The 13,052-nt window shown below is 41.2% G+C and overlaps 1 protein-coding gene across 1 annotated transcript; it reads left to right on the forward strand.

The window, feature by feature from the left end:
* The first annotated feature begins 2,600 nt into the window (after positions 1-2,600).
* Positions 2,601-12,522, forward strand: ADGRG4 (adhesion G protein-coupled receptor G4). The gene is made up of 12 exons (XM_069015867.1): positions 2,601-2,715; positions 2,861-2,979; positions 4,016-4,226; positions 5,336-5,501; positions 5,623-5,772; positions 6,579-6,701; positions 7,979-8,067; positions 8,163-8,170; positions 9,379-9,482; positions 11,266-11,387; positions 11,980-12,248; positions 12,518-12,522. Exons 1-12 carry the CDS (start codon positions 2,678-2,680, stop codon positions 12,520-12,522), a joined length of 1,404 nt encoding a protein of 467 aa, XP_068871968.1. The 5' UTR covers positions 2,601-2,677.
* The last annotated feature ends 530 nt before the right edge of the window (positions 12,523-13,052 follow it).

Raw genomic sequence — 13,052 nt, forward strand, 5'->3', positions numbered from 1 at the left:
GATGTCGCAAAGGTAAGACCCAGGGTTATGAACTGGGTTTCCATGCTTTGTACTGATTTCATTTTTAGAGGGAGGAGGAATTGTATCCCTCCATGGCTCTTTGAGTTTCAGAGTGACCGGAAAAGCGCACATGGAGGTCAGAACCACAGGAATACTTGACCTGGGGAAACGTGTTTGGGCATCCAAGGTTCCCCTCTCATACCCCAGATCTTGGGGGATTCACAGTGCTTCCATGGCAAGCTGTGAGGTTTGCGCTGCCCTGTAAGAGCTGGCCCTGAGCAGGGTCCTTCACTGGGGCCAGAACCGTGAGTGGACAGTGCCCAAGAAGGATATCAGGATGAATCCTGCACCTCTTCTGTAAATCTAATTCTGAAATCCTAATCGCCTTCTGACCCCAGGCCAGGAGGAAGAGGAGCTGAATTCCCATCACCTCCAAAGGGCCGTGAATGGTTTAGAAAGACCATGATGAGTGGTGGACAGCTGTGTGAATTGAAAAAGCTTGAAATATCCCAGCCCTAAGGAACTCTCACTCATTAACCCTCAGTTAAATTAGAGGTCCATGAGGCATCTGCCCAAGGCTTCTTGCATTTTTCTGCCATGTCTGAAGCCACTCAAAGAGACATAGAGTCTTTCCAAACCTTCCAGAGTCAGCAAGGGTAATTACTTAGAGCAATAGCTGTTCTGAGAAGTGGAATCCACCAGAGATACTGAAAGTGGCTAGTTGAATCCCAGTTTTCCAGGGAGCCGTGGAGTCACAGGGTGCTCAAGCACATCGCTATTTTATGACTGGCTCTCTCCAAACTTTAAATGTTGAAAAACCCTTACTTGTGACGGGGATGTTCCTTTGCCAAGATAATGTTATTAGGAAACCTTTAGAGGCATTTACCATGAAACTATAGAGATATTCTTGTACCTGTATTCCCAGTATTTTCTACTTTAGAAAGCATTTCTAGAGATAAGGTGCTAGTGTACATTAGAAGTGGCATCCAGTGATGTTCACCATAGGACTGCACTTATAGTGAGCAAAATACATACATTATCCAATTCAGTAGCCCATTATCTGGGCTACTCCTTAATTTTGTAGCCATTTATATCTGTGAAATGCTACTAATATGGCGGCCTTGTTTGTGTATTCTATTTGTAGCTATGTCTGTAAGGCCATTGTAAAGACCACATTCCTGGAAACACAAGAAGTCTTGAGTCTCAAGATCAAAGAGTTGTTGAATGACACTTACAAAGAGGGACCATTTTCCTTGTATGTGAAACCTGAAGATGTGGCTGTGAAGTCCATAGGTAAAAATTTACTGAAACCTCACTGCAAATCAACATGCTTTGCAATTCGGTCTCTAAGTGCTTTTTATCAAATTTATATTCTGTGGAGAGGTTAGGCTAGAAAACATCCTTACAAGTAACCAGACTGACTTCACGTGATGTACAATCTGTAGAGCATCATGCAATGACAGCGATATCAAAAACTTGGGTTCCAGGCAAATGGAGACAAGTTAAAACATGAATCCTGGTGCCCAGGCAGGTCTGAGCACCTTTACAACGAAGGCAAAGTAAAGCTGATGCAGCTACAAATCCAGGAGCTCCTGCTGGTAGCCAGTACTCCGGGGGAACTGAAACCAAACAATCAAACCAAATCCCCTGCCAGCATTTTCTTAATGCCTGTGCATATTGGACCGATCCTCAGATGGCAAATAAGTATTTTGTTAGTTTGGTTACTGTCTCTGTTCTTCCCTAAAATACAGGAGTAAGCCAGAGATAAGAGCTAATAGACCATCCCTGGGATTCAAAAACACATTTTATAGCAATAACTTACAAAATATCAGATGCAGATGATAAAACAACAAGCCTGGAGGAAAGACATTGATGGGTTAATGAGGGGCAACGTGAAGCACTTTCTGATAGATTAGAGAAGCCTGGAGGGTGTGCTGTCATTGAATCCAGTTTGTGATGCTGGAAACTCTCTACCTGAGAACTGACCTTATCAAACAAAAGAGAAAAAAAATGTAGAAGAAGAGATTAAATATTTAAACAAAATGTTTCCTTACAGACAGTAAACTTGTAAAATGCTCCTGTCCAGTCTGCAAATTAGAACTCATTCCCATCAGGAAACCAGGTCCACAGAACAGATGGGTGCCTGGGTGTCGGAGGAGGGGGCAGGGGGTCTTCTTTTTGACTATTGAGTCTTTTTAAAGAACTTTTATTTATTTCCTCCTCAGCACTAATGGGTTGTCCAGAAAGTTTTTCCCACACGAGGTACAAGGGGAATTATTCCTGGCCTCTAACAAGTCCAGCCTCCAAGACAGAGGTCAGCTGCAGGAAAAACCCTCTGCAGTCTGCTCAGAGGAGCTGGTGAGTGACAAGACATCTTGTTCTGGTTCTGCCATGGAAAACAGCAGGGAGCAGCAGGTTTTGTGATGGCAAATTAGATGGCAGTCTGCCACGGCACACAGCAGTGCCATGCCGAGGAAGATGCAAAGAAATTTGGGGCTAATCCTTCATGGGCTGCAGGAAAAGGGTGTGGCATCATTCCCATCACCTGCAGGGAGAACCTGCTGGCACTGCAGGGACCTGACTTTCTGCTTGGGCAGGAAGGGAAAACCTTGCCCTGTTGCATTTTGTGCCTTCTCTCAATTGTTCCTGCCCTCAAATACCTCAAGGTGTATTTCACATGGCTCTGGCATTTGGGTTCTGCCCCCACTCTGCTGGGTGAGTGGTAAGTCAGATCTGACTTGAAAATCCATTTAAAGTTGGGTTAATGAATTACCTTCTTAGCTACCTGAGTGGGAAATATGAGGAACATCACTATTATATATTTTTTCTTGTAACAATATATATTGTTTTCATTTTTCAGTGAAATTAGTATTGAACTTGAGCAAGCTTTTTGGAAAAAACCAAACATGACTAAATGCAAATTGCTGGAAAAACTTCCAAATAATATTCTAGGCCTCCAAGATATCAAGATAACAGAAGGTAAGGCACCAGATACTTCAGTGACACAGTGAATCACAGTAAAAATAGTTGCGGTTAGATAATGCTCATGTTGGACATCTGAAGAAGCGTTAAGGTTGTTTTTGTGCATCCTGCGCATCTGGTCATCTTGAAGGTTTTTTATTGCTGATGAATTTTGAAGGTGCTTCCAAGTTCTCTGTCAAATCATCTATTCTCAAAACCTACACTTAGATTTATAATTAAGTAAGTATATGTAAATAATGTGGCAGGTTTTGCCTGTCTATACACTCTGTTACCACATCAAAGCAGCTCACAGTATCTCATAGAAAGAAGCACAAATCAGTGTCTGGAGTTGAAAAGTTGGTGCTGTAATTCATGTAAGTTATGAGATGACCTCTACCACCTGTTTATACTTTTTTAAAGCTATGCTAAACAGTGTAAGTAGTTTGAATGGTGAACAAACCAAATATCAGAGGGCTTATCCTCATCCTCAGGAGTGTATCAAATAATAGATCATGGAAAGATATCTGCAGTTGCACACAGTCCATCTGACTACCAGGTTGTAGAATCTGCTTCTATAAGAAAATTATAGAAGGATGATGAGATGATGAATGGCAGATACAAAATACCATTCAGAATTTGCTTTTGCTGCTGTACCAGGTAAGCAGCATTAGAGACAGGGGCAGATCTTGTGTAATTTGGGACTCACAAATTCTTGTAAACACAACCAAAGGTAAAACTAAATATTATTTGCAGATAGTATTTATAAATCCAAAAGCAGGTGACAGTATTCTTATGAAAAGTACATTATTTTCTTCCTTTAAAATACAATCTGAGATATGCAGATTTTACTTGGAAGTTTTTGCTGGTTTCATTGACATGTTGAGGGCTTATTGACTTATTCTTAGGACATAATTTTGTAAGAGATCAGGAGCATTAAGACCATCTGGAAAGAATTGAGAAGCAGATTAACTCTTGGATTTAACAGAGATGTGTAGCTGTATGGCCTGACAGATAGCTGTGTCACATAAATCATCTGTACTTCCTTTTCTTTCAGAGAATGCACAAGATGTTGTACAGCATATTTTATACCTCTTGCCTGATGCAACACTGCATGTGGAAGAACTGGAAATCATTGCAAGTAAAATTTCTGATATTGTAGAGCTTGCAGATGTGAGTGTGACACTTGCAGAGACTGTATTGTCTATACTAGACTATATTGTGCTGCAAGAAATAGAAGATGAGAACTTTAGAAAAATAACCAATAGGTAAGTAAGATAACTTGCCCAGAAGAGGCTTCCTAAGCTGAAATGGCACCATGGTGTAATTTAGTCAGTCTATTAAAATATCATCACTGGAGCTACCAATTTCTGTACTTCGATCTTAAACATATTTGAGGTTCTTAACAGCAGAAATTGATTATTGTGTTGTCAAAGGTGCTTTTAGCAGAACCATTTCTGCAGAAGTCCCCATTCCAATGTTGTTCCCTGTGGGCATCCCAGCCTGGAGGCAGCCCAGGGACTTCCCAGCTGCTATCTCCTCTCACAAGGATCTTTGTGGCTCAGCAGTGAGGGCTGTGGGCTGGTCAGCCTGGAGAAACAACTCTCTTCCACCTGTGCTGATAAAGACTTTTTAAAAACAGCTATTCAATGTTAGTCTTCAAAATCTATATTTAGGATCATGCATCCATGATGTGATTCTCACACATGCTAAAATCGAGGTTCTTAGCTTTAAGAACACCTCTCTTCTTTGAGGTCTTGAAGGGAACTCAGCTACCTGGTTTTGAATGTCTTAGCAGAGCACTGTCCAGAGCAGTGCAGCCAGCCTTGACAAGGGCAAATGAAAGGACACGGAGTTTACCCATTCAGAGCTTTGCTGGACAAGCCGCTGAGCAGCAGCTCTGCCTTTAGAGCCTATCCTGCCTGAGGTGGTGAGGAGCTGGAGGATGGACTTCCAGAGGTTCCTACCAGACTAAATTGTTCTGGCTCCAATATTTCGTCTCCTGGTACAATTAGATGACCAGAAATAATCAGATTATCAGATTTTACAAGTTACTGCCTTCCAGATGAAGTGCAGTTTTTGACTGGGTGTGGATTTTGGTTCAGTTCTTCTCAGAACCTCCTTCTGTGGTCCCCACAGGAGAGTATCTTCCACCTGCCAGAGTCCACTGAATCATGCCAACTCAGCTGTTTGCCATCACCTGAGCCTGTGCAGACAAAGTGCCATCTACCCCAAAATGGACCCATTCTGCTCAAGTGCTTGCTCTTTGTGATCATAAATCAGAGCAAAGGGTTTTAGTCACTTGGGTGTGTGTTATGAAACCAGCAGAACATTTCAAGAGTTGTATTTTTTTTTCTTTCTGTTGCTCTTATTGAAGTATCCTGAAGATGGCTGAGGAGATGGGCTATAAGGTTACCTACACAGACAGAAATATGTCAGTCATAACCACGTCCTTGGCCCTGTTGGTCCTGCGTCCAGATCCCAGCCTGTTTGGAGGACTGGCCTTTGGCATTACCTCCTACAACAGAAGTGTGGATCTCAAGGTGAGAGCAAAGTATCACCTCAGGGACCACTGACTAAACCGGACCATCCTCCTGCTCTTTTGTCTCATTTTGAATTTGACCGGAGGATGGCACCCCTGAGCATGTCATCTCTCTCCTGCAGATCAGTGTGCAAGAAAACCCTTTCAAAAAGGCTTTGGCCTCGGTGTTTTTGCCAAAATCCCTGAAGAACTTCCTAGGGATCGAGTACTCTGACCCAGACAAGCATTCAAAGATCCAGTTCAAGTTTTTTGGCACTACTTCACTTTTTGTGGTAACTACGACTCCCAGCAAACCCTAACACAGCAGGAATGGGCTCAGCTGTTCTCAGTGCCTACAAAAGAAATCCCAACAGCATCATCTGTTCTGGGCACATTTAGCATCAGACTGATGGAGGGATGTGCAGGCAAAATGTACTCAGGCAGCAAAACCTTTTCTGTAGCAAGGTGTCTGTAGACCTTAGACTTTTTTTTCATTTTCTGTAGCTGATGTTATTCTAGTCCTTCTGTTCTGCGGAAAAAAAAAAACATACCCTAACCTTCCTCTGATAGTAAGGATGGTGCATAGCATACGCCAAACATCACGAAAATAATTTCAAGATTGATGTCTCCATTGAAATAATATAGCAGCATGATATGCAGGATTTATGACTATTCTAATACTTATTATATTTCCTTAAGGAGGGGGGGTGGGTATAATTTAGAAAGGGAGACATTTCTTTGAAATGATGGCTCATACAGTGTGCTAAACAATGCTTTTCACAATGAAGGAGCATTCACAGTTGTGTCCACTGTCTAATGACCTTAATGATGTACAACCAAATGTTTAAATGTACTGAAAAAATTATACAGCTTTCTCAATCCAGCTGGTGCATCTGAAACTCAGTTCTGCTTCAGCTGATGTGGAGACTGTCCCTGAGCTGCAGCTAACTATGATTTTAATGACATAGCAAGTAGCTAAATTACATTAGGCATCCCATGGAGTTTAGCTGATCACTATTTCCAAGGAATACAGTTTTAAAAAAATGAGAGCAGGGAAGAGCTTGGATTCTTTTTGCATGTGTGTGTTTTTCCCCTGCAGGATGACAGTTTAACGATGGAGAGGTTGAACACTTACGTTGTGAGTGCCAGCATTGAAAATGCATCAATTCAGAATCTTAATGAGCCCGTGACTGTCACTCTCCACCACAAAGACCAGAACAGGGTAGGATTCGTTCATTTCATCAGGAACGGGGTGAGGCAGAGCTGACTTCACTTACCCTTTCAATAAACTGGGAACAGGACAAATAAGCTTAAAACACTTTGCTGCCTGACTTCCCCATGATACATGGACCCAAACATTGACTGACCACACAGATCTCAGTGTTTAATAATTCCTTTAGCCGGTCACTAAAGCTTGTGTCTCCATGCTAAATCCATGCTTAGTAAAAAGGGACATTCTTATTGTTTCCTTGTTCTGATCTAGACAATTTTTTTTCAAGGAATAGTTTTATTTGCTAAAAACCAGTGAGTTTTGGATTGGACTGAAATGATTTATCCTTGATCTGAATTTGGAAAATAGGTTAAGTCACCAAAAGAGAGAAACTATAAAAAACCCAAAACCTTGCAAAGATGTTTTCAAAATCAAATTGCTTTGTTTTGTTTCAAAATGGTGTTTCAAAAAGTTAGTCTGTTTTATTTTTAAATGGGCATGGGTCAAATTTGTTGACTGAATTCCTCCTTAGCATTTTTGTGCTGCCAATGTTTATGGTCCAGCCTCCACATGAATATATTACAAACCCAGGGCAGAAGAAAATTATTCAATGAGATGAACTTGATTAAAATTCGAGTTAATGAGGACTTGTAATTGCTGCTTTTATGGCAAAATGCTCTTTCCATTCGGTTCTAGCAAATATATACCCAGAAATTTCACCTAGATATCCCCTCTCTTCTGTCATTTTTACTCCACCAGGCCATCTGGCACCTTTCAGATATTTTCCTTGACCTTTTAAAATTATCTTAATTAAATATTTAATGAGTTATCATCCAAACCTACATCTTTGGCTCTCTGCCTAATTATATTTGACAGTCTACAAATGACACATCTTAACAGCTTATCTGTTAGGCTGGCTTCCTGTAAGCTCTGTGCATTATTAAACTTTATTAATGATATAATAATAATAAAAGAAAATTATTCTGTGCCTTGGAAAAGTTTGCTGCAGCATTATGAGTAATGAACTAGAGTGTCCCCACGAGAAAACATTGCATTGAATATCCATTTACCTCTGTTCAGCTCTTGCTTGTCTTCCCTGCCTGATTTCAGAGAGGGCAATTGCTGAAATTCTAAAATAAAGGTTTCTTGTAGGGGTTCTTTTGTTTTGGTTTTTTGTTGGTTTGGGTTTTTTTGGTTTTTTTTTTTTTCTTCCATAAAATCCCAGGTTGTTATTCCAGGTCTTAGTCATAACTTTTGAATTTCACCAGTAATTTGGTGTGACATCTCAGGTACCACATGAACCCAATGAGATTAGACACAGGAATTTCCCGAAGGTGAACCATTTGTCAGATTTTCTGCTGTCCTTAAAGACAACAAGGTATTGAAAGATACAGGTAAAACTGGGAAAATCACTGACTCACAGGATTTCCCTTGGTGAAGGGGAAGGCAAAACTTGGGACTCTGCTGGTTTAGTGCCATGGGTGAGATGGCCAATATCCTGGCTGTGTCCTCAAGCCAAGTGTCCAGCCTCTGACCTCGTGGCATCTCCACTCACCCACAGACCCCCTGCAGCACCACCACACAAACAATCACAGATGTGAGTGGGCTTTGCTGCCAAGTGGTGCAGGGGAAATCAAATCCAAGTGCCTTGGTTATACACCCCAATTAGAGGCAAGATGCACTGTCTGCAAGTGCAGACGGAGTGCAGATGTCCTGAATAAATGTCACAGCCTCCTTTCCTCTGCTTCCAGGGCAATGCAGCAGTGCACTGTGTCTTTTGGGACTTTGGGAAGAACAGTAAGTGTTACTTGCTGAGCTGGCTCTGTCCCCGGCATCACAGAGGCTTTGGCTTCTTGACAATGTACCTTGAAACTTGAGTATGTGTTGCTGCTCTGTGTTGATGTTGATACCTCAGTACTCAGTGTTATCCCCAGGGATACGGATATGGCATTGCACAGTGCTTCATCTACACGAATAAGAAGACTTCGCCTAAGAAAAAGGCAGAAATGCAATGAAATGTCAGATGAATTCTTACAATGACTTCAGGGAATACAGTAGGGGCTTTGCTGGGGTCAGGACTTTAAAGTGGCTCAGACAGTCACCAGACAGAGAGGGATGACTGAATTGGGTTAACTCAGAGCATGTGAGAGAGGTTTCCTCTGCAATTACTAGGATAAGAATTTTTTTTTTTTTTTTTTTAAATCAGAATCTTAGCTTCTGGGTATGTGATGCACACTACATAAATAGGGTCATAACTTCAGTCTTACCAGGGAAGATCTGGCTAGTTCAGTGCTGCACTCTGCCTAAACAAATCCTCTGCCCTGGACATGTTTCTTTCCTTTTCCTTTTCCCTTTTCCCTTTTCCCTTTTCCTTTTCCCTTTTCCCTTTTCCTTTCTCTTTTCATTTTGTTTCATTTAGTTTCGTTTCCTCCAGCACAATCTAGCCCAGCACTAGGTTCTTTATCTTCCTTCTTTCAGTATGTGCAGACATTCATTCCACCAAAAGCTTTGAGGTTCTCAGGCAACTACAGAAGATGTGTTTTGGTGTGAAATCTCACTTGTGTGCTGCTAAATGACCCTGCAATCTGTACTAACTTGAGCTCATCTTCACACACCCTGCATGCTACAGAGCTATAAATGATGGAGCGTGACTACCTCTGCTTAAAAATCCTTTTTCTCTATTACACAGATGGACTGGGTGGTTGGAATAAATCGGGGTGTGAAATGGAATATACAGATATGAATTACACAATCTGTTTTTGTAACCATCTTACCCATTTTGGAGTCCTACTGGTAAGTACTCTATGAATCATCTCCCAGAAAATCCCATGGCACTAAACAAAGTCATCACTAGTTTTGGAGAAGAGATGGGAGATTCATATCTATACAAGCTGTTAGATATCTGCAATTTTGCCAAAATCAGCAATAACAAAAAAGCCAGTTATAATAATTTAACGGTGTAAAGTCCTTTAAATGTCACTTGCTTCAAGGCAATTTTGTTTTACAGATGTAGTTTGTACTTCTTTGCAGTGTAACTTAATCAACCTTAATGGGTTATTTACTGTGTTGGAAGTACTGTGTTAAATTTATTAACTGCCAGCAGCAACTAACGACATTACATCTTTTTAAAAGTTTTATCTATGCTCCATCAGAAAGTGAAGTTTAGTATAAATATGGGAGATGTCATTGTCACCTCTTATTTCTCCAGAAATAAATAATTAGAGATAATTGTGGATACAAATATTGCTGTTAGCAAGAATTTTTCTTGCTTCTTTCCAGTCCCATGAAATACTTTTCTCTCTCACAGAAGATATTAGCAGAGTTCTAAAAACTATGAACACCTGCAACATTTTAAAGCTTTGTTTATGGTACAGTAGAAAAATATTTTGACAATGGATGTTTTAGGATTTTAGCCAGTCACCCCAAGGGGTGGCTGATCCTTTGACCAATTAGACTATGAAGAAAAAAGTCTATAAAAGAGTTTGTAAAATAATTAAATAAATCATTCTTGCTGCACAATTCCTGCCTGTTGGATCTCTCTTCTCCTCCCTGCCACTGTGGGATACTGTAATAGATAATTATTATATTATATTATATTATATTATATTATATTATATTATATTATATTATATTATAATTATTATTATAGAGGTAATACAGAAAAAACTGCCTCTAAAAGCAAAATGTCAAAAGCTCAGATGACTACCTGAGAATGGGCTGAAACAAAGGCAAAGAGACAGGGGAGTTCTAAGCAAACTAAGTAGATTAAATTGTCTATTCCCAGTAGGACACCACTCACAGGATGGGATGCAGCCCTACCTTTGCCTTTGGATGATTCCCCTAGAGGTCAGCATGACCCTGCTCCAGAGGCAAAAGCCCTCCTGGGAGTAAAATTGTGGCTTTTCAGAAAGGAATTGAGATGGTTCAGATTTCACACACTTGCTCAAGTTTCCAAGCAAGGAAAATTCAACCTGATTTTCAGATCACACCTCTCACTGCCACTTTGGTAATCGGCACAGCTACAGGTATTCAACAGCATCGTCCATGGTACATCAGAGATGTAGGTTACTAGTCTGAGGTTCAAAGTTTCATGAAATAGCAGAGAAGCTATATTCCTCCTGGCAGCAGCTGTGGAGAAGCAGGGTTCCTGTCTGGTCTTGCAGTGGTGCTTTCTGGACAGGTAGGGCCTACCACGCTCCAAGACATTTAGCAGGTTTGTGCAGTTCCCAAGCATGGCAGCTGACACTGAAACAAAGCAGTTTCTCCTACAAAGCGAGCTCCCAGTGGAATAATTTTTATAAGATCCTGGAATCCATGTTGAATTTGCAGTTTTTGAAGAACAGCTTTTCTAGCTTCACAACTTATTGCTGGATACTTTAAATACTGCTGGTTAATTTACCGTTTACTAGTTTGGATATTCTGTGGGACTATACAGTAAGAAACACATAAAAATATTAATGGAAAACCTCCAAAAGTAGCAGTAAGAAGAACAGGAATTTCACAATGTGAAAATGTGGAAAGGAATTTTCTAAATCTGTCCTGGCAAACAACTGTGTTTCTTTATCTTGTAACACAGGACTTGGCTCGGACAGAAATAGATGTCACAAATGATCATATATTAACTCTGATAAGCTATGCAGGATGTGGTGCTTCCTCCCTTTTTTTGGGAATAACACTCATGGCATACCTAACCCTTGAGTAAGTCTGATCCTTTTTCTTACACTGATTTAAATATTTTGGCAATAATGAATTTGCAGCAGTTATCAGAATGTTTGCTAATATTTGATTCTCTGATGCATGAGGGAAGACTGAGAGCTGACAGTGTAAATATTGTTTTATTTTGATGTCTGACTGTTGCAAAATTGGAGCTATTTGAATACTCATACTTCAATACAAGCACCTGTCTGAACTGTCCAGCAATTTTTATGTTCCTAAATTTCACAAAATCATGGAATGGTTTGGATTGGAAGGGATCTAAAAGGTCCTTTAATTCTGACACCCTGCCATGGGCAGGAACACTTTCTACTAGACCACATTGCTCCAAGCCCCATCCAAACTGGCCTGGAACACTTCCAGGGATGGGGCAGCCACAGGTTCTCTGGGCAACCTGTGCCAGGGCCTCCCAACCCTCACAGTAAAATGTCTGTAAAGAGTAAAAACTTCTCTCATTTCAAAAATTTACCCCTGGACATGGGTGAGATATTACGTCAAGAATCTGGAATATTACTGTGTATAGGCTGTACATTGGATGATGCAGTGATAACCTTGTGGACTTTCCCCTTCTTGTTAGGAAGGTGCGGAGAGACAACCCTTCAAAAATCCTGCTCAACCTTTGTGCTGCACTGCTGATGCTGAACATGGTCTTCCTCACAAATTCCTGGCTGACCTCGTTCAACCAGCCAGGCCTCTGCATCATCATGGCCATGCTCCTCCACTATTTCCTTCTTGCAGCATTCACATGGATGTGCCTGGAGTCTGTTCACTTTTATTTGGCTCTTGTCAAAGTTTTCAATGTTTATGTCCCAAAGTACATTCTAAAATGCTGCATTGCTGGCTGGGGTAAGTAGACAGATTTCCCCTCCACTTCTGTGTTTGTCAGCTTCTCTAAGATTGGGGCATATTTACAGAGGTAAGTGAAGACACTGAGCTAGCAGAAATGCGATGCACACCCTGCACTACAAGGATGGATCTCTTCCCCCAGGCTGTTCAGCTTAGATTTCTTCCGTCCAGGGAGACATTAGCAGAGAGTGCTTGTTGGTCCCTGCACAGTCATATGCAACTGAAAGTGGGTGTAAGACTCTGCTTTCCTACCCCTCTTCTCTTTACAGGATGATTTATCGTGGTACCTCACATCAGTGGGTGTGATTGGGGCAGTAATGCTGTCCACAGCCTTCACCCCTGTGTGGTGATCCTCAGAGGTGATTTTAACTCCCTCTTCAGGCCTCATGTCCATTCCTGGCATTCTCTTCCTGATTCCCACGCAGAGCGGATTTGGCTTTCATTCACTGCTCTCCCAAGGACTTCCCTTGACATGTATCAGAGATTTGTTTGGGAGAAACATGCCAAGAAGAACCCAAATTTTGGTTCACCTGTTAGAAAAGGTGTTATCAGAAGCACTGGCCTAGAGCAGAATTTAGGCTGTATTATCTGGGTCAACATTAGATGCTGTTTCAGAGGGGGGTTTTTACTCTTGAATAGTGTGCAGCATATTATCATCCCTATCCTCAGATCTGATGTCCCATGCAATTGTTCTCAGGGGCAGCCATCCTTGATGGTGCTGCCAGCAATTCTCTAGAGAAAACCTAGAACTGAAAAAAATATGGGAAATGTGTGGAAGGGAAGACTGATAAAGCACTGCCTGGG

This window comes from Aphelocoma coerulescens, chromosome 4A (genome assembly GCF_041296385.1).
Source record: "Aphelocoma coerulescens isolate FSJ_1873_10779 chromosome 4A, UR_Acoe_1.0, whole genome shotgun sequence".
NCBI classification, from domain to species: domain Eukaryota; kingdom Metazoa; phylum Chordata; class Aves; order Passeriformes; family Corvidae; genus Aphelocoma; species Aphelocoma coerulescens.

Coding starts and splice junctions, on each gene's coding strand:
- ADGRG4 (XM_069015867.1), top strand. CDS start 2,678: ATGGCTCTGGCATTTGGGTTCTGCCCCCACTCTGCTGG. Junction 6,702..7,978: donor ACCACAAAGACCAGAACAGG/GTAGGATTCGTT, acceptor GTGACATCTCAG/GTACCACATGAACCCAATGA. Junction 11,388..11,979: donor ATGGCATACCTAACCCTTGA/GTAAGTCTGATC, acceptor CCTTCTTGTTAG/GAAGGTGCGGAGAGACAACC.